Source organism: Eupeodes corollae, chromosome 1 (assembly GCF_945859685.1).
Source record: "Eupeodes corollae chromosome 1, idEupCoro1.1, whole genome shotgun sequence".
Taxonomy (NCBI): Eukaryota; Metazoa; Arthropoda; class Insecta; order Diptera; family Syrphidae; genus Eupeodes; species Eupeodes corollae.
This window is the reverse complement of record NC_079147.1, coordinates 272,729,159-272,751,592: the sequence shown is the minus strand read 5'-3', so window position 1 is coordinate 272,751,592 and position 22,434 is coordinate 272,729,159. Positions and strand designations below refer to the sequence as shown.

At 35.4% G+C, this 22,434-nt stretch overlaps 1 protein-coding gene across 2 annotated transcripts in view; it reads left to right on the top strand.

The window, feature by feature from the left end:
• LOC129938655 (mucin-2-like) overlaps positions 1-22,434 on the top strand; it is a 113,723-nt gene that overhangs the window by 65,647 nt on the left and 25,642 nt on the right. For both annotated transcript variants that reach the window (XM_056046327.1, XM_056046326.1), the window contains exons 3-4: positions 18,668-20,320; positions 20,382-20,501. In XM_056046327.1, the coding sequence (XP_055902302.1) occupies positions 18,668-20,320; positions 20,382-20,501 (1,773 nt within the window). The remainder of the gene's footprint in view (positions 1-18,667; positions 20,321-20,381; positions 20,502-22,434) is intronic.

Below are 22,434 nucleotides of genomic sequence, written 5' to 3'. Positions count from 1 at the left end.
AAATGCCAATTTTTAACATTTAACCTCAAGCGTTCACCTCTTCCATACCGAGCTTACAGTCTGCACGATGTTACCATTCATTCTGTCTGTTCTATTAGCGGCCTAGGCGTTATTTGGAACACTCGAGCTCATTCTTTTTATATTATTCACTAGGCCAATTCATCCATTGGCTTCTGCAAACATTGGTCTAAAGAATTCTTGAACACCTATGTCACTAGATCCATATACACCACCTTTGTTAGACCTCTGCTTGCATACGTTAGTCAAGTCTGGTCTTCCCATTAAAACTCTCACTCTCAAAGAATTGAATCTGTACAACGGAGATTTCTTCGATTTGCACTCCGTGGTCTTCTTTGGGGTGATAATCTATTCGTACCACCTTATGAAGATCGCTTAAAACTTGAAAACCAATATTACATTTTAACAATCAAAAATTACGAAAAATTAAAAAAAAAGTATTGCAAATTAAATGGTTGAATTTTAGATTAATTTCCTGGTGTTTTGTGGCCTTAATATTTTGGCCATAGCTGTAAGTACCTACTATGAGTTCAAATATGCCCCATTACTTGCACCACGTAATTTGAAGCAATGTATGTATACTGCAATAATTTTAATTTTAGTATATCCCCATTGATGACTATGGGCAAGAAAGAAAAAACTAAACTATAATAAAAATTGGTCCAGTGTTCAAAAAGATACATGTCCAAGATAACAAACTGAGCGATATAATGCAAAATGGTAAAGTTACTCTTAGCAACACCACAACGCAACAACAGTGCTGCACTGTACAGTACAATAGTATAGAGGTAACAGTTTTATGTACACACAAAACATTAAACGACATGCTGCTGATGCTGTCCCAACTCAAGGATATTTTTGAAAGTTGTTTTCCTGACTCTCTGTTCCATTGATTGTCCAAACATACATATAAATATCTTTAAAATACCCCTACTGCTTTAACTTTTTTAGGGTAAGGAGCAGGAGGGGTAGGGTAAAGGGATACAATAACGGTGCAATAGTTCAGATTGGGATGTGTTGCTTTATAGCGTTCGGCCCGAATGTATATGCACATTTTTAAGCCAAAAGGCGAGCAAATTGAAGTTGGACCATGTTTTAGTGAGAAATAAAAACAAACACTGGAGCCACACACAATTAAAATTGAAACAAAAAATACAGTGGGCACAATGATGCACAACTTTAATCACAAATGCAACAGAAACGGAAACCAGAACCATTTAATTTTTGTACACATTCTTTTTTTAACATTTTAAATTTAAAATATTTAAAAAATATGTATACTGACTCATTTCATAGCTCAGAATAAATCTTATTTACTTTTTGACAGCTGTCAGAATTCAATTCAAACCATACATTTATGAGTTTATGAGATTAAACAATTGGAATAAGTTATATTCTTTTTACAAAAATGGTTATTTAAACGTAATGACTTTGAAAATATATCATTTTGACAGCTGTAGCATAGTTCGAATTCAGTTTTAATTAAAAAAGTTCACAGGGTCACTTTTTTAACGGCTATAAGCTTAAATTTGACACCTGTCGTAATAATATGTTATGTGAAGTGTCATAGTATAAATTTAATATGTGCCATTTGTGATAATAAATCCGCAACATTTGAACAACGATTTAAAATTATTAAAGCCTAAAAAATTAAATTAGCTGTCATTGAGAACTATAGACCATACTGACTTACAACGAGTGATGTCATAAGGAAGGAGGGGACCTACAATTTTATACCGAATTCGAACGGCTAATTTAAGACAAGAATTTCTCTTGGAGGAATAGACAAAATTCCTTTGAAAAAACTTATGGTGGCACAGCCAGGGATTGAAGCCAAGACCTCTAGCATCATAATCTTACGCACTAACCATAGGTACTCCCTTTTAAATCCTATTAAGTACAAAATTGTCGATTTAAACTTAACCGTCATAATCGACCGGCTTCGCAAGGAACCAGTAGAATTGCAAAGAAGTTTAAAAAGAGTGGAAGAACTTTTGGTGACTTCGTAAGGCTGATGTATCATCAAAATGCACACTCAGTCGAAAATTTAGATTTTTCCCAGAGGCGTGCCAATTTTTGTTGAAGATCATACCTTGAAAGATAGGTGGTTAAGAAAACACGATGGGACCAATTATTATCGAATCTAAAATGAAAATATTTTGAATATTTAATGACAAAGCTGAAACTTTATATCAAAATTAAGTGTTCACCAAAAATGTACCGATATGTGTAAAGATTGAAAGTTGACTAGGTCTATATAATATTTGAACTAATTATTAATAAAGCATAATAATTTATCATAAATATTGAACTATTTGGTGAAATATTCCAATGTTTAACGGAAACCAGATGTCTTTAAAACATAAGGGCTATCGAATAATATCTTATATTTCAGAAGCTATTACGATAAGTCAGGTGGAGACGTAAAATAAGGCCAAGTGAAGTAAGACCAACTTTTACTACACTTTACAAAAGTGAATAAAGACCAATTTTCACAAATTGGTCATATTGCACTCTGACAAATTTCAATAAGTCCAAACTATTTTGAGAAAAATAAACAACTTATTTTTATGGCGAGCTATGTATGCAAAGCTTCTTTGCATTATTGGCAAACACTAACGTTGAAAGTGAAATAAAACATTTGGCTTTATTTCCCTTTTTTTAAGTGTAATAAGACCAATTGTTAGAAATCGCTTTATTAGACTTTACAAGTGTGAAATAAGGCTAATTTTTGAAACTTGGCTTTAGTTTACCTGGTTTTAATCCACGGCACCAGGTCAGGGCATGATTGTGAAAACAGAATACAATGATCAAACCCCGAGGGCCATTTAATAGATCGTATAGACTATTTAACGCTAACAAATCTAACTGACGATCTTAAAGCGATTGATCTATGAATGCGCTTTCAAGTTTTGCAGATAAGGTAATCCACGTTCTAGATGTATGACATAGGTTGGAGTCGCTTAAAGAAATAACTTTAAACAGCTTCAATTTTTCAATTTAAATGACCCCAAACGCCTGCACTCCATAGCACATACACGTTTTAACAGTAGTATTTAAACCCTGATATTTAGAGGCAAGATCAGTATTTGGATTTAGTATTTTTTTCCTTGTTTGCCAAAGCTTATAGGTTTGATGATAACAATACACCGAGGTATTGAAATTCGGTCACCACATTTATCCGCTCATTATTTAGTAGTCTTCCCGTTGATTGATTCGATTGTTTGTATGAAGATCCTATGTCTTGCAGTACGTTTATAATCGATTTATTTGAAGTTGAAGCAAAAACGGATTATCTGATATAAGCACCAAGTCATCTGGATAGAAAAGTAACTTTATGAGATCTCAAGCAAAATGTATCAAGTACAAGGTGAACAGAATAGGACTCAAAATACATCTCTGTGGTACACCTGCAAACGAAAGCTTAAAACAATCCCGCATAGATGCTCTTGATGACGCCTTAAATTACATGTACAACATTAAAAACTTTATTGAAACTCCGATCGATGAGAGTTTTTAAAGACCAAAAAACACACATACAGTTTCTTATTCTTCACGCTATATTTTCTAACAATAATAGTTATAGCAAAAATGTGATCTCAGGCGGAAACCAGCTTGGAATTAGCTGAGCTCGATGTTGTTTTCAATCCCAATTGAAAGTTTTCTATATAAAATTGTGGATGTCTTACATCTCCTGTTGTAAATATTGCAAATATAACGGCTATTGTAAGATTGGCTGTCGTACAAGTATTGCTATGGATCAAGTTGAAAAAATCCACAATGTATTGCTTGAAAAGTTCTGTTGCATTTTTATAGAACTTACATAGAACGCTATCACTTTCCGGAGCTTTGTTGTTCTTCCGAAAAGTGTTCTTATGTTCTTTAAGTGAAATTTGAGACTCAAGTTCAAACACATGCAGTATGAAGTTTCTCATCCGCTGTCAATACAGTTTTAAAACGCACCGCTATTGTAAGTTTTTGATTTATTTTTACTTTAGAAACCGAAACTTTAATAATCCTATATTATTTTAAACTATCCCAAATTACTTTTATTTATTCCATTGTTGTGTACGGTAATACATTTATTTGACAGCTATCAAAAACTATGTGACACTTTGTAGACAAAAGTAGTTCTTAAAACCAATTTGAATTTTTAACTTTGTTGTTTGTTTATAGAAATGAGGATTCCGTATGTTTTGTAATGGGGTTTTTCATTGGTAAATTAAGAATTCATTCAAAAATTGATTTGTGACGCATGGAAAACAATTGGAATTGTTTTTTTTTGCCACTGTACTTTGCGTACGAGTTTACGAGTCCGGTAGAGCTCTTAAACTCCAAGTAAAATATTACCAAAAAATAGTGGTATTGTTAAAAAGAGGGATAAGTCTGTCAAAATATACAGATCTGAAGATTTGATATTAAATCAAAAACAAATTAATTTATTTTGACCCAAAAAATGCAAAAACAAAGAAAATTTATATTTTGGTAGATCTAGATCAAGAAAAAGTTAATTTATTTAACCCATGGAAAACCTCATAATATTTAATTTTGACATCTGTCAACTTTCTATGATATTGAGCATTAATATAAAATGGTTTATTTTCCGTGGGTTTATCAAAATTTAACGATTTAGAATTGCTTAGTTTGACAACTTTAGACAAATTTAAGATCAAATTGTAAAGTAAAAACGCACAAGAGAAAAGTATGCATTAAATTTTGTTTTTGTTCCAATTATTTCTGAGCTTCTCCTACTGTTTTCTTGCAGCTTGTTACCGGCAGCCAATTCAATATCCAAAATGATTAATGAACAAAACAAAAGAAAAACTCCAAACCTGTCTCCTGGTTTTGTGGCAAAGCACCGAAAAGAGTTGACTTCTTGGTGACATAGTGCATTCGATTACTTGTGGTGATGGAGCTTTTGATTTATGTCAGTTCCAAGTTTGTATTGTATTTTAAGTCAAAGGAAGCGAGTGTCGAACAGGTTTTACTTTCAATTGGAAACGGGTCGCTGCTGTTACCTCACAATTTCTACCTTCATTCATAACTGACCTACAGACCTTAAAATTGGGTTCCCTTCACCAATAAAACGAACATTTTTAAGACTTCCTCAAGCCAAAAAAAAGGCCCAAAAATCAGTCAGAAAGTTAAAGTGAAAAGAACTTCACAAACTTATACTTAAATTGAATTTCTGCACGCTGCTGACAGCTCTATAACTTTCTTTTAATGCGTTGCGTTGTCACGTCAGCGTCATATCGTCATATAGAGTTTTTAATGGCTTGTTTACATTTGGCTAAACATCAGCTTAACATTTTTTGGCTGTGAGATGTTAATTTATTTTAATTAGCCCCCCATTCCTCTGTCGCATTGGCATGTGTGTCGTCTAAAAAAGATATGAAAGAAAAGTTATCATCGTCAGAAAAGTGTGAGGCACAATTCACATGAGCTAAACTTCACTTTCAAAGAGTTCATTCACTTTCGAATAAATACACTTTTTGTTTATTGCTTTTTGTATATTTATTTAGTACATTCCTTTGCAACAAAAATAATATCGGTTAAAAGTTAAAAGCATTCACTTGATGTTATACCTGGTTTTACAACCAACAAACCCAACCATCAACGATCAACATCAGAAAGCATAAGATTAGCCGAATAACCCGTCTTTTGGAATTGCGTAAATCAATGTTTCAAATTCGTGAGACGAGTTGCAATAAACACGCGTCTCTCACTGGTCTGCGCCTGGCCTGGCCGGTGTGGTTCGAAGGCGGTACGCGGCGGCCGGCGCGGCGTGCATTCAGCGATGATATTTGTGATGTGGTATTATATTGGGTGAATACTTTACGGTATATCTGGGAACTTGAAGTTATATCCACATGGCAAATAGTTGAGGCACAACAAACTGTAAGCTACCATTTTTATTAATAGTTCAGTCGTTACTTGAAATGCGGTAGTAATTTTATTGTAGCGAATGGCCAGGCTAGAAGTTGCGTGCATTTCTTTTTTTGACGTATCTTCTGACAGACGTGTGAGGTATTAAAGTTATAACAAAGTACTTCAAAATCATTGAAGTAACATTAATTCATTGAAAAGTAATGGATACTCTTTCGTACTTCGTTGCTTGCTGCCTCGGTGTCTAGATGTAAGGAAATTCATTTCTAATGATTATTTAATTAATTCAAGCCAACCAGCGAAAAGCGAGTTAAATTTCATTATGTATGGATTATAAAATTAAATATTTGACAGACAATAGAAAACTTGTTAATTCCATAATACATAAATATTTATACACTGTCTTTTCTACTGTTTTTTGTTTGTTTTTTAGCCGGACACTAGGTTATGAGGTTTGTGTTACAAACTAGCCTTATGGACAAAGGCCTTTTTAAATGCTAACAATACAGATTAACAAATTAGAAATATTCATAAATTAATGAAATTTGGTTTGTTTTTGAGACAAAAAAGCATTTCATTAAGCAAGTGATGAATATACAAGGTGTAATTAAAAAATGCCAAAATAGAGGCATTTTGGGGCAAACTTATGTCTCAGCTACTATTGAGATATTTTTATGTTTTCAACACTCTTAAGTAACAGTACATTCGACTTTATTTAAATTAAACTTAAATTTATATGTAGAAAAAATTATTTCAGTTTCTTTTGTAAGAAGAAAATTATAGCACTGAACACATTCATTAATTTTTGAAGTTGGAACACGCCTATAAATAAATCTGACAGTTCGTTTATAACGGTTGGGCAACTACAAAGCTGATAGGTGTGTATTCTAGGAGAATGGAACATCTTTGGCGGAACTATTTTGTTCCGAATTTTAAAATCTGAAATGAGATATTCATTGAAATCGACTTCCTCATTAAACAAAATAAAATTGAACTAAGACAAAATGTTCTGGGTTAGATTAAGTATTTTTTTTAAATAAGAAAATTCTTCAACTTGTTAGTTGGATTTTAATACCAAAGATGAAGAATTTAACTTTTCTTATTGGTTTTATTTTCGAAACAAAACAAATTTAGTATGAAAACTCACTCTCACTTTCACTTCATTCTCACTATCCTTTGAACTGTCGATATTAATTTACATTACATTAAGTATTTTTTTTAAATAAGAAAATTCTTCAACTTGTTAGTTGGATTTTAATACCAAAGATGAAGAATTTAACTTTTCTTATTGGTTTTATTTTCGAAACAAAACAAATTTAGTATGAAAACTCACTCTCACTTTCACTTCATTCTCACTATCCTTTGAACTGTCGATATTAATTTACATTGCGAAAGGAAATCGTTCCACCAAAAGTCTTCCATTTTGTTTGTAACCTCACACCTGTCAGTTTCAATTTCAATCTTAAACACTAACCTCAAATGCTTGAGTCCAATGCGGAATTTGTGTCCGATGACAGACATGATTAAATTTTAATGGCCGGATTTGAATGTGAAACCCACCATCAAGTTTTTTCTGCATTTCATTTAACTCAATTTGAACACGCTAAGGTTAGGTTAGGTTATAGTGGCTGTCCGAGATGGAAACGGACACAATTAGGCCAATTTAATGGCCCATTGTGATACCACATGAATCTTGAGGCTTCCTCCTAAGCTCAATGGAACCAGCTTGAGTTCCTTACGAAACGTGAGAGGCTGACTATACCGATATGATTTAGATTTAGATCGTTAAAGAAGAATTCTCCTAGGTAATTCTTGCGTTTTCGAGCTAGAGCAGGGCATGTGCAGAGAAGATGAAGAACCGTTTCTTCCTCTTCCTCGTCCATACTGCTTCTGAACAAGTCATTTGAGAATACGCCTAGGTTCACTTTTATCTGTCACACAAAGTGTGTAGTATCCAGGAATCCTGAGTCCTCAAACAACGGATCCTACAATCCATGGCTCTTGGATCAGGACAATGTCTTCCCCGTTACTCGCCAGACGGAGAAGAAGTGAGGCCGAGGCCTTTATGGAGTGTTGGAAATTAATCTGTACTAACTGCAGCATTTTGGCTACAATTAGGCAGATCAACCTCCACCACGGTTTTGTTCTGATCCCGTGAGTCTGAGGATGAGCCCAAGAGTTCGTCCTCGCTCAGAAGGATCATGTTAAGGTCGTCCTCAGTCTCCATTAAGGATTGACTGTCTACGATTTTGTAGAGGGTGCAGTCGCGATTGGGGAGGACAAGGGTGCATCGTCACCCTCTGTTAGGAGAGAAGACGACGTCCCAGGTTCACCAACCGCTAGTTAACCTTCGGTAGTTTTTGGAGGCCCGCTTTCCGCGTTAACCTCATCTTTTTTGTAGATTCGAATTTTAATGGATTCGAAGCCATAGTTTATGGAGCCCTCATTTAGGGCTAGAGGAGCCAAGGATTCTTTATTGAGTACCACAATGGTGCTCCTATAAAGACCCTTCACTTCCTCTAGCTTGGCTATTTTCCAGTTATGCGTCGGAAGGGACGGGTTGCACACTTTGACCATCTCGAGAATGTCCTCGATACCAGCAGGTTCGATCGGTATCCAAATGCGGCCTCTAGGTCTGCTAGGAATGTCTTCCACAGCGACAGCTTCGAGCTTCGCACCTGGCCAAACTTCATCTAACCGGCTGACAGCAAGCTTGTAAGTGTCATAAGATCTCTGGTCGCCACAACCCATGAGTTTGACATGGCCTTGATGCCAACCCCCATCGCTTATGGAAAGAAGTGGTCCTGGAAGCTCTCTCAAAATGCTCAAAAAGCCACCCGAGAGCTTAACCAACGATCAGCCGATATTGTGCCATCATCATCGCTCCTGTCAATGACCGCAACCACGACTTTTGCCCTTCGCGACGTCACTGAAACTGGATTGTTTCCTGATAGGATTGAGGGGGTTGTTGGTGTTATGCACCCGAGGCCGTTTTGGTGTCGGTGCGGTCCCCTCAAGAGACCTTTCTCTTTTGGACGTAGAGTCCTTATTGGATCTTGTTGTAGCTAGTATGCTTTTGGCCCATTCGACGCTAGCGGTTTGCTGCGGTGTCTTTTCAGTCCCCGAAGATGCACCAGAGGCCTACAAGATCTTTGCCACTTGCCGCCTTTGTCTATAAAGGCCTTTAGAGAGTTTTCATTTCTGGAAGTATTCTCACTAGTAGTGGTAGGGCCATTTTTCACAACCCTGCCACTACTGAAATTAGGTATCGCTGCCTTTTTATTCTCGTTGCTACCAACAGCAGAGGAGGGTAAAAGGTTAGCCACTACTCCCATCTCTGTGTTGGCCGCAAGAGATACGACAGCAGACTTTGACACCAAGCTGCCGCCCGGTCCTGAAGAGATATGTTTTTATTTTTGTTTTTGTTGTTTGTTTTGTTCATTTGTTGGTCCCACGAGACGCGAAGAAAAAAGGTCCATCTGCACAGAGATTCGCATGTACAGATAAGGCTAGTTAATCCGGAGGTCGCCAGGTATCCGGATACTCCGTTAGAGACTGGGCTATTTTTGAATTGGGCCCCCAGCCAGGCTGATCATCGGCACGGGTCGTTTAACACCTTAGATCCAGCCCAATTATGATGAGAGGTGGTTGGTGAGGAAGAGAAAGGGTGAGGAGTCAGTTGATGTTAATTCATCATTCTGACGTGTAAGGAAAAGATTGGGATTCGGTAACAGCAATTCAGCTAGGTTACCTAGAGTGAGAAGGAGTATAGGAGATAGGACCGTTGCTAGCTTTTTCGCCATTACAAACGTGGGAGGTGGGATGGGAGTTGGTGACATAAGCGTAGGCTGGTATGCCTTGCTTATATGGGAATGGATGATGATTTTGGGAAGGTGGAGGGATATGAACGTCCTTTAGTTTCAGGACTCATCTGGAGAACATTCTCGAGAATCATTGACCTTACTCAGCTTCTACAACTCGACAAGTTCAACGTTCAGAGTAGAAGTTGAACACGCTAAAGTTATTCAAGATTAATATCAACGGTCAATTCAAGTGTCGAAATGTAAAAATCCTAAAAATCGTTCAAAAATTTTAGTAACCAGGGTCTGTAGAAGTGGAGCGCATACTCGCACAACTTGAACTGAAGAAAATATTGATGCTGTTTCCGATAGTGTGGCTGAAGAGCCATCCACTCCAACTCGCCCAACAATTGCACCTCTCACGCTCGTAGTTGATAATTATGCATAAGGACTTGCATTTACCCGCCAAAAAGGTATAATTATTATTGACTCAAGAACTAAAGCCTCTTGACCATTTCAACCGTCTCGTCCTCAATAGTCAGAATTGTGGCAAGAAAAGGCAAACATTGGATGATCAACTTTCCAAGAAAATATTTTTCAGTGATGAAGCACATTTTCTCCTCAGTGAACTCGTCAACAAGCAGAATTGCCGAATTTGGGCGAATGATAAAAGTGATTATCGAAAAACCAATTTCAAAATTTGGTTTCCACATAACAGTCCCCCTTTACACACAGATAGCGAAACATTGGCTCTTTTGCCTGATAAATTTAATGGCCGTGTTATTTTATGTGGTGGCGACTGGTGGCCACGGTTAACGCTTGCAGCGCTACAGCTTTCTCATGAAATTTCCATGACTAATTGGCACACCCGTGGCATGATGGTTAGTGCGTTGGACTGTCATGCAAGGGGGCTTGGGTTCAATCCCTGCCTGTGTCACCTTAATTTGAAAAAAATAATTTTGCGGTTACTGCCTCTTGCGAGGAATTAACAAATCCTTCAAGAGTAATTCTTGTCATGAAAAAGTGCTTGCTCAAATTAGCCGTTCGGATTCGGCCTTAAATTGTAGGTCCCTTCCATTCCTTACAACAGTACTCGCACAAAGGGATGGTTGAGAGTTGTAAGTCACTAGGCCCTGGTTCACAACTTACTGTGGCGCCACCCAATTTAATTTAATTTAATTTAATTTAATTTAATTCGCACACGGTAGGGGCTGTATGTCCTCTATAACTTAAGGAATTTCATATTAAAAGTCGTGAATTGGTTTTGGGGCATTTTGCATCGACCTTAATTTTCACGTCATCCTAAAGATGTTAAATCACAAAATCTGCGAGTTCAATACCGGCACATAGCTTGATTTTTGAACTGAATTTAAACAATGGATAGGTTTGGGAGGCTCAGGGATTTGAAAGTAAGGCAAGTTTCTAGTATCTGATTGACCAGTTGGCAAAAAATTGCCTCCCAATTAAGGCAACTTTATTTTAAAGTTGACCGGAAAGCAAAATCTCCTTAACTTTAAAGTCAAGCAAAATCTCCTTAACTTTCAAGTTAAGACTACTTATGTCAAAATGACAGCTAATCATGGCTTTTCAATTAAATGAAAACTGAACTTTACCTAATACTCTGTAATTAATTTATTTCCTTCACAATTCTATTTGATGTTTTATGTAAAAGGGTTCTTTATCAAATTGGAAAAGGAATAAGCAATATTTCCTTAAAACACGAAATACAAGTCAATATGGAATTTTAGCTTGCCTAAGGAGTGTTTCGTAGACAATAATGTTTTTGATAGTTTTCGCGCGATCAATTGAAGGTAGAGATTAGTTAAGTTAAGTTCCAAGTTTGAATTGCATGGCACTTGAAAAGCTAATGCGTTGCTTTGGTCAAAATGTACGTTCAAAAAATTTAATTGACGGCTGATGAAGTCCCTTATGTTATCTGAACCTGGCAAATATCAATGCATTGTAGAAGCGTGTTCATAGGTTTTAGCTGTCAACTGTCAATATTTGACAGCTTCAAAGCAGACAGCTGTCTAAAAGGCAGGTTATTAAAGTGAACCCTCTTATTTAAAAGTATTTTAGTTTAAAGGGAAAAGAAAAGAGTTGCAATTATACAAAGTGTAGTATATCCGAAATGTATTTATAAATACATATATAAAGTTGACTGCAATATTAAAAGTAATATCATAAGCGTTCAATGGCGGATCTAGTATTGCCTTTCACAAATAACATTATTGTTCTTGTTCAGTATTAAGTTCAAGGTCACTGTAGCAACCATTCTTAGTTTCTGAAAAAGTTATACAAACTCAGATGTTTGTGCTATGTTTTTTTTTTCTTAGCTCAAGCATACATTTAGTGTAAAAGATAAGCGATGTCTTTCCGCCTTATTAATTTTATGATGAATCTGTTCTATAGCAGAAAAGTTAAAGAAGAAAAACATTCAATGTAAACAAGACAAGTTTAATTAACTCAAAGTGTACTCATCCTTGAGACCGCGAGGCCTCGAGTTCATTTAGCAAAAGGGTTCTTAAAGGGCATAGCATATTGATGCACTGGAAAGTGAAAGTCAAGGCCATTGCATTCACTTGCAGTTTTTTTTTTTAAATAAAGTGAATGTGCAAAATTACAAAAACTGCATTAACGAGAACAAGAAAAACAAAAACGAATGAAGGAACATTTTTGTTTTGGAATCCATCCTTGATGGGATTTTGCCCTTTGAAATAAAAACTCGTTTCGCTCCCGAAACTTTAAATCCCTGTCTAAAAATAAATCTCCTTATGCATTGGTTTGATTAAATTGTTATGAATTATTGTTGTATTTTACTTTTACTATCAAAGCTAAAAATACTTTAAGGTTATTTGTGATGGTTAGCTATTAAAGGAAGTTTTCAAAAAGGGTTTATGCACATTAAAATAACTTAATGCAATTCACCACGAGAAACAAGGTTACAGAAATGCAGTACAGTTTGTGGTTGAAATAAATGAAGGTTAACTGATAGTTTTATTTATGTTTTTTTTTTTTACTATATGAACGCACCCCTAAATAATTGATCAAACTGTCAATGTCAAACAAAAATATTTTCATTATGAAATGTTCATGAAGGATTTGACGATTCTTTTATAGTGTAGTCAAATTTATTACGATTCAGTGAATGTTGACAGCTGGGATATCATATTAAGTGATATAGCTCAATTTTGACTCGAATCGACCTCAGAACACTTGTGGGGGATACATATTTGTGTGTGACAGCAAACTTCCAATACACATATATAAATTTCAAACAAAATAGTGACATTTGGAAGAGCGTCATGATGACTTCCTGACCACGTAAAGACAAATTAGTTGCGAAGGACCAACAAGATTCGGATGGATGTACTATTGAAAACCCACGAGAGCTACATATTTAAGGATAACGAACTTCGGATATGCAAGTTTTATGTTAGTTTAATTAATATGACAAGTGCAGCCGGGGCCCCAGACTACTGTAAAGCAAATATCACCGCCATCCAGGATATGCGATTGGATGCAAAGGGTAGAATAAAATAAGTAAACCAACAACTCTTTTTAGATGCGGCTTTGCAATTGGAGCCAGATTGAGGCAACAAGTTTTGAGCTTCAGGTGCATCAATGAGCGCATGTTGACCATTCGCATGAAGCCTTACTTCGGCAGTATTAGCCTAATATGCGCAAACGCCCTAGAGAGGATGACAACACCAAGGATATGGTCTTCGAACTCTTGGACAAAGCATATGAGCAGTATCCTAGCTACGATATAAAAACTATCCTGAGAAGACTTCTTTGGTGGAATAATCGATTAAAACAGCCTGCACGTCTCAGTCTCATCGAAACGGGGGCAAAACGTCATTTAAACTATTACTCCTTCCGCACCTTAACCTCCAGAAGTGAACTCCGAGTTCTCCAAATCGATCTACCGTCAACCAGATTGACCATATTGCGATGCCAGCTAGTCACTCTTTCAGGATCATGGATATCTGTTCCTTCTGACGAACTCGTAGCCAAGGTAGCACTTCGGGTTTCCACACCTAATTCAAAACAGGAAGATACAAGTCGAACGGGTACACTTGCGAGAAATAGTCAAATCCTTCTTCAAATGTTGGCAAGGAATCGAAGCCTAAAAAAAGGCACGTAAAGCGGCGCTGCATAGAAGGATGAGAGCTGCTCACGAGTTTTATGAGCGTGCGGTCGAAGATGCTGAAAGGTTCAAAAGCAGAAATGAAGTTGGGCCATTTCGAGAGAAAATTGTTCGTATGATCTAGATGATGGAACGACGAGCTGTACGGGCTCACGTATAGAGCGCATGAAAACCAATGCTCCGGCCTGGAAAGTCTTTAACAGCTCAGTACAGAAAAAACCGCTGATCATGTGGCGCGAAATAACTTCGACCAACTTGGAGTGCGCAACTGAAGACGTCTAGCTAAAGACCGAGCTAGATGGAGGAATTTGTTGGGTGAGGCCTTGGTTCACACAGGGCTGTAGCGTCACCTCAAGTAAGCAAGTGACATCAAGGATTTGCGTGAAAAGCTGTGAAAAACTAAGACTTAAACTTATTAAATTGTTTAATATATACTTGGCACTACAAAAGTCTTTTAGTCAAAATTCATGGTTGGTCAAGATTCGTTTTACAAGTGTTGTTAATGTTCCACCCTTTTTGTCTAAATAATTTCTTAAGAATCAGAAACTTTCTTACTTATTAAAAACTCAAAAACTTTTTAAACTTGATTGCATTAATTTAAAAGCTTTATCCTTATGATTAAAATATTAAATTTTAAAGAAATTTCATCAATAGGCTAGGCTATAAATTGATATTGTCTATGCCTAACATTTTAAACTAGTTTCTGTACACATAAGAACTTTAATTTGTTATTAATTTAAGCCGGAACACCTTGAGTATTCAATGTTCATTAATAAATACCATCCGTCTTCAATTACTTATACAAGGCGTCAACATCGCTTTAAGTAGATATGTTAATTTAGTTTAATAGGTCTCTTAACTGTACTTGCTTCAATATTTCAAAACCATAATTGAACATAATTGTTTGACAAAACAAAAAATGTAAACATTGGAATAAAAGAAAAAACAGCGTCACCGCCAATGAAATGAAAGAACGTTTTTTTTTCTTAACACTTTCACTGTCACTGAATATATCGTCCCGACGACCGACGACGTGTAGCCGGGCGTCGCGACGCTTTGTCTTCATAGTTGGTCGCTTAATCAGCATAAGAAAAGAAATGAAAAGTAAAACCTAACTTTTTGTTAGAAATGACGTTGAATATAAAAATGTTATTTAAGTTACTTGTTTTTTGTCTATATTGCTATTACGTGATATAAAATAAGTGAGTTTTTTCTTAAAGTAAATTTGGTAAGCTACCAACGGACTTAATACATTTTACCCGTTGATGGTAGTTTAGTTTTTGATTTTTGTTTTGTTTTTGCACTTGAGTAACCTTCTGATTGCTTTTAATATATTTGAAAACATAAATTGTAACATTCAGGGTTGCCAGATTTCTTGGAAGTTTAACTTGTTAAATGGTTAAAACTTACTTCACAAATCAAAATAATACATAGTAAAAAAAAAAATATGAACTATCCTAATTTTACATAATTTCAGCTTTAATCCCACCTTTAAAGTTTGTAGACCTAAATCAAGCCGGAGTAAAATCCCACAATGTTTTGAAAAAAAAAATCATGATCCTAAATTTAGAACTTTTTTTAAAAAACTGCTTTAGCGGATGTGGAAGGCTGAGCAGAAAACTTGACCTGATTCTGAACTTTAATCCTGATATAATTTGTTATACCTGTAAATTTCTCGTGTCAAAATTCTCCCGTTAAAAAAAGAGCTCTTAAGAGAATTGCTGTCAATAACACTACATTTGTTAGATCTAGATCTTTGGAGGAAGCTAATCTCTTTGGTACAAAGTTTGCCGCCAATTCAACCAGTGAGTTTTATGTATCCATTTGAAATTGAGCGCGTTGGTAGTTATATGGGACCAATCTTTTTTCGCTCTCGTAGCATGGGAAGAGTCCTTACAGATCTTAACACACATAAATCCGCTGGTTCGGGTGGCATCCCCTCAATTTTCTGAAGAATTGTCTTTCGACAATTGCAAAACCGCGGCGTATAAGCTTTTCCATCTGTCCTATTCCACAGGTCTCTTTTCGAGCAGATGAAAAACAGCATTTGTCCACCTTTCCACCTGTAAAAAAGGTGAATCCTCTTAGCCTCTTACTATCGTCCAATTGCACTTACGTCTCTTCTTTCAAGGAGAAGAAAACACTGATGAATTTCCAGCTCAAAAAATATTTTGAAAATGACCGGCGGTATAGTTTTCGTATCAATAGGTCCACTGGATTATCTCACAGAACAGTGGAACAATTCTTTCCATCGTTTTAGAGAAAGTAAGATCATTGCACATTATATTTCAAAAGCATTTAATAAGGTGCGTGTGTTTGTTTTTCATAAATCCCTCCTTCATATAATAAGTAACTACCTTTCGGATCGTTAAATACAATTAGTATTGGATGGGTTCATGTCTGAAAACCACATAATAAATACTGGTGTGCCCCAGGGTTCTGTTTTGTCTACTACACTTTTTCTTACTTTTATTAGAGATCTCTTGTCTGCGACTTCTAATCCAATACATTGGTTCGCTGACGATATTCGTTTTCAGACTCACATCCACCTTCTTCTGATGTGAAACTGAAACGAAAAATATAATAAGCTCATTGAATTCTAACGTAAACAGCATTGGAACAAAAAACCGCGTGGAATTGAATCCTTTTAATACACTGTCTGGTATTGTTAAGACGATTTTCAACATTCATGGAAGGCACTTGCATCAATGAGACAGAAAATCTCAATGTTTCCGGTATGGGTGTCAACAACCATTTTTTGTAGAACGATCACAAAATCGCGATATCGTCAAAAATGCAAGAAATTCCTTTCCCCTTCTGATATTTCTGTACGTCCAAAGCTTGAGTATAAGTACCATCTCTGGTCTGGTGCTCCTACAACTTGCTTAAGCCTATTTGATAATATTAAACGTAGAGAATTTAAATTGATTTGTGATAGTACTATCATTGGATCATTAACGGTGCTTGAACACCGTCGTAGGATTTCTTGTTTAACACATTTTTATCGTTATTTAAAAAGTTTAAGTGTAGAGAAATAGTAAGCTGCATTCCTCTCTTTAAATAGTTCAACCACAACTAGAGCCCAACTTCGGTAGTACTGTCAAATATAGAGATTCGTTCTTTAGCCATACTATGTGAATGTGGAATGGCCTACCACACTCTGTCTTTCCCAGGCATTGCAATATTCAGGAATTCAAAACTAATGTTCACAGACATCATGATGCATTTCAAGGTAATCAGCAAAAATACGATTTTGGTATGATGGTGATTGTTGTACTTATTTTCTAGTGTTAGCTGAACTTAGGACCTACGTCTTTGTGTAAAATACGGCATCACTTCGTTTCCAAAGTGCCTCATTTCTTCACTTGTTCTTGAGCGAAACACACAGTTTTATTACAAACTTGTCGAACAGCTCAAATTTTTCCACCAATGTTACTATTGGCGTCTGAGAAAGTATTTCTCGGCGACCCAGAAGCGCTCTAGTTTTGTGAGCTTTTACCGTAAAATTGTCTTCATTTTTATATTGAATTTAAGCAATTTAAATGTTTTGGATAAGCATTTTTGGTTCTATTTACATCAATGCTGTAGTTTGATTGTTTGTCAAATGCCAAAAGATGACAGCTTTCCAAATAGCGGGATATTTAAAATTAAACAAATTTTCTTATTAAAAAACTTTAAACTCAAATTAATTAACTTCTAGAGTTCCATATCAACAAGATCGAACAAAAATTAATATGGAGCTTTTCTTAAACTAGGCATTTTTGTAAATCCATCTCACTTTAAAATAAAAGAAAAAAGCATCAGATGGCAACCCTGAAAACTAGTTCAAGTAATAATAACAAAATAGTAGATTCAAGTCTACATACAAGATTTTCGTAAATAAATTATTGAGGGTACAGATACGGAACTAAATTGTATTGCATGCAATTTATTGCGAAAAAATTGTTCAATGAACTCTCAATATACAAAATTTTACTTTAAATTAAACCTGAACAAATCCAAGTGCAGAACGGAACTCAAAACCTGACTTTTTAAACTTAAAAAAAACATTAATCGAGATACAAAAAAATATGGAAAAAAAGAATATTATAAAATCGATTGGGGAGGGCTTGGCTTTGGCTTGTCTATCGCTAGATTTCTCTTTGCAACAAGTTGCTAGTTTTTTTTTCCAATTTTTAATTAAAAATCTAATCTCAAATTGACCATGCTACAGTCTATAATATGTTAAAGGTATACAGGTGCAGAATAAACTTACTTAAAAAAGATTTTAAATTAGTTGCAGTTGATTACAAAATGTTAGTATTGCTGTTTTGCTTTTTATCTCTTGCAGAAGTCCAAGGCGTTTATGTTTTGATTGAGGTAGGGTACGCCATTGAAATTATTGTTGCTATTTTTATATAAAGTTAATAGATCATATAAAATACAAGCATTTAAAGTGACAATTGGTTTCTTAATGCAAAAATTATAACCTGGTACTTTAGATAATTTAAAAACCAGTAAAGGTTGAATAATTTAAAATTAATCGCTATAAAAATGCGGCATTGAAAGTTGCAAGTTTAAGGGTAAACTTGTTTAGAAGTTCTACAATAATTGTTTAATTTCTGTAGTTATTGGAACACGTAGGGGTAAACTTGTATAATAAGATTTATACAGCTAATAAAAGCTTTTAGGGAAATTTGGGGAAAATGGTCGATATCAATGAACTTTTCTGTAGTTTCTAGCAGAAATCATGGGGACCTACAATTTTCTACCAAATCTTTCATTTCTATGTTTTTCAATTTTGTGTAAATTGTTATGCTATATTTTCTTACAGGCACAACAACGAGGTCGTGTGAGATTCGGTTTGCCCATGCAAAAGGATGATTCCGATACAAAGAGCAATTCCGAAGTAGTCAGCAGCAGCCAATCAAATCAATCCCGAGGTACTGCATCACATCAAAGAGCATCAAGTCGCTTTCGAGCTACTATTCCACCATCTGCCATTCCTTCGATTATAGAAGAAGTCATTAACAAAAAAGATGAACCTCCTCGACCAATACAGCGAGGAAGTCGAGGACGTGCAGCTCCAAATGATCGGTCTTCTCGTAAGCTCACAGCAGAAGCAACCGAAGCTATTCCATTGGTTCGTTCTCCAAGAAAACGTACAAACCCAATTCCAAGTCCGGCTTCTTTAAGTAGTGATCAACCAACAAAAGTTGAATTACCAACGTCGAGTGTAGATCGAACAAATGTCATCAGGAGGAGTAAAACTCGATCAGCTGATTTGCCACCATCGGCAAATCCACCTACATCAACATCGTCATCATCAGGGAGCATTCGAAGAAGATCTGATGTGCAGCCTTCATCATCATCATCACCACCACCACCATCAGACGCTTCATCAGAAAGTATCCGTAAAGTAAGGACTTTTACATCACGAAGTGTATCGAAGCAAGTTGATGAAGTGATTTCGTCGGAAAACCCTTTAACAGTGGCAACAACAGGCAGCAGTTGGAGAAATGTTGCCTTAAAAAGAGGTGCATCAAAGGTGAAATCAAGTGAAAGAAAGTCCAAGGCCTTAGACGATGACCAACTAGAAGATGAGAACTATCCAGAGCACTTTAAATTATTGTTGAGAAAACAACAACCAAGTGCGGCGTTATTGCCGAAAAACTATCCCAAACTACCGATACAAGAAGATCCAACATATTCCAAGCTCAATGAGGTTTACGAAGCTCCTAGGTCACAAGGAAGACTTCGTCGTGTAGAACAAACGAGTCAGGAGACAACTGATGAAGTTCTTCAAGTTTCTCGAGCGATTCCCAAGGTACGTCGAGTTGAACTTAAACGAGAAGATACAGCTAGGGCTGCTTTGAAAACCAAACGTGTAGAGCCTCGTTTGGAAGAAAATAAAGAAAATGCTCTGCGCATTGAAGAACCGTCGAAATCTAGACGCAGTGATTCAGAGAAGCTAAGAGCTCAAGTTAAAATAAACAAGGCAGCAATCAAGTCTAGAAAACGAGAACCTCAAAATGAGTTACAACGTGAAGAAATCATTCCAAAAGTGCCATCCTCTAAACCAACCAGAAGAAGTGAGTCTTCAAAATCAGACGATAGTGGATTTGAAGTAAATCCAAATGAAATTGAAGAATCCACAAAAGGAACTAAACCTCTGTTTTTACCTCGAAGAGCTGAGCCATATCGACCGAAGCCAAAAACCACAACACAACGCCCCTCTACAACTCCGAAACCAATCAAAAAGCCAGAAGTTCTTGCTGCACGGGCTAAGTTCAAGAACCGATTCAACAGTCGGTTGCAATTTCCAACTTTGAAAACTAAAACTCAACCAATATCGGATGAAGTTGTCAGATATGAAAATGAAATCGTCCACACAAGTCCAGCTCCTCAGCCATCAGTGAGACCTCTGCAGATAACAAAGTCGAGAAATTTAGCATTGGATAGGCCAGTTGTAGATGCAAGACCTAAGGTTTGTCTTTAGATTCACTGATTTTTTAAAGTTTATTCCAAGTCTATTAACTTTTTTTCAGCCAAAACAACAGAAATTCAGTTCTCGTTATCGTGGAGATGCCTTCAGTCGATTCCAACAGAAGACCGAACCATCAAAACCAATCTACACTCCAACTATTCCAGCTCTAACAACTGAACCTGTAAGTATTTAGAGTTAACGTATAGAAATATCTCTTTTTTTATAGTTAAGTTCTTTTCCAAAAAACAACTTGAAAAACCATCAAAATTTTCAAAAAAATCAAAAACAACTTAGAAGCCAAACATTAGAGTTGTCCAACATTACTTTATTCCAAACTACCGTCACCACCTTCCACCATCTCGCATATGCCTCATTTCATAAAAATCACATATTTTGTGTTTCATAAAACTTAACATCAAAACCTAACATAAACACAAATTTTAATGTTTTTTTTTTGTTTTTGTCTCTAACTCAATTGGTAACACTTGACTTTGACGGGACACGAAGACGAATTGGACTTTTTATTTATAATAAATTTATTGGCTTAAAGTAAATTTTTTATTTATTTTTGTTTTAATTGTTTTGTTTAGGTTTTGGTTGATGAAGTATTGGCTTTTTGTGTTTTAATTGTTTGTTTGTTTTTGGGTGATGGAACAAAAACTAGTGTATTTTATCATATTTTGAAGGCTGCCATTATTCCAAAAATGTGGTAACGAATAAGATTTATAGTGGTATAATTTCAAAGTTACAAGAAACTTATGTCGTTCTTGCCCAGGAAAATATTATTGTCCTATTTTAAGCTGAAGCAAAACAAAAATTGTATATACATAAATTGTTAAAATTGGAAATTACTTTAAGAAAACAGAAGTTTGTTTGATTAAAGCTTTAAGAAAAAACTGAACAAAATACAAAAATGTATTAACACTGTTCCGCAGTTAATAAAGAGTTGCAAAAATAAACCTAGAAAAAATGATCTTCCCTTAGTTTTGTTCCTTGGTTTAAAGGGCATCAACTATTTTTGGTATGACTTAAGTTTGCAGAGAGGCAGTATTTCTCACATACATACCTCAATGTTAATGTGCCGTAATATTTGGTGCTAGTACTGTATTTATGTAAACAAGGTTACATGTATACCCAACAAATTCAAGTTTTATAGAAAAGAAGTTTTAGTAATTTTTTTTTTTTTTTTGTTTCAAATATTTAAACCTAATTTATGACTTAATATCATAATTTCGAAAACATGAGTCTAAACTTAATTTTAGTTTTTATTTTAAGTTTGCATGAAAATTTTTGAAAAACTATCAACATAAATAATTCAATTTAAATTTTCGATTATAGTACAGACCGGTATAGGAATTTCTTGAAAGTATTGCACTTGGTTTTACTATTTTTTTTTGTCAATTTAAGTCATTCTTTCTTAAATTGCATCTACTTTCTACACGAAAAGACATAAACCCCCATTTCGATAGACAAAAAAAAAGTAGTTTGTTTATTACAAATTATCTTTAGAAAAATTACCCCGAAGTTAAAAAATTTGCCCTAGCAGAAAAAACATTGGATTTGCTAGAGTTTAGATATCTTAAGACTGAGACAAATACATCAAATCTATGTTTATACAATAACAAAGTGTAATATTTCTATAAAAATAAAGACCCAAATGAAATGTATGTCATTAGTACTAACCGTGCAATTACCGTAAAAATGGGCCAGGGTATATTACAGTGAAAGTAAACCTTTTATTAAATCTTTGACTATTCGAAATTGTAGATACTAAGTGCCTTCTTATTATAAATAAGAAGGACCTACTCATAATGAATACATTAGGCTAGGCGCGCACATGCAACTTTTTCGAAACCAAATTCGATCGTTAGTTGCTCAAACATCACGCACATAAGCAACTCCTAAAGTAATCAACGAAATAAACCAATACATCAGGGTAGTCATTCCGTAATTTTCAAAACGATACCTAATCGTCAAAACGTTTATCATTAACGATATCGTCAATAATTTGTTTAGGTAACTTTATCACTATCGTCTCGTTCAATCGTTTTCAGTATAAGTTCGTTGAGTATATTCAAAATGTCAAAATGAACTCAACGAAAGATAAGCTTGTT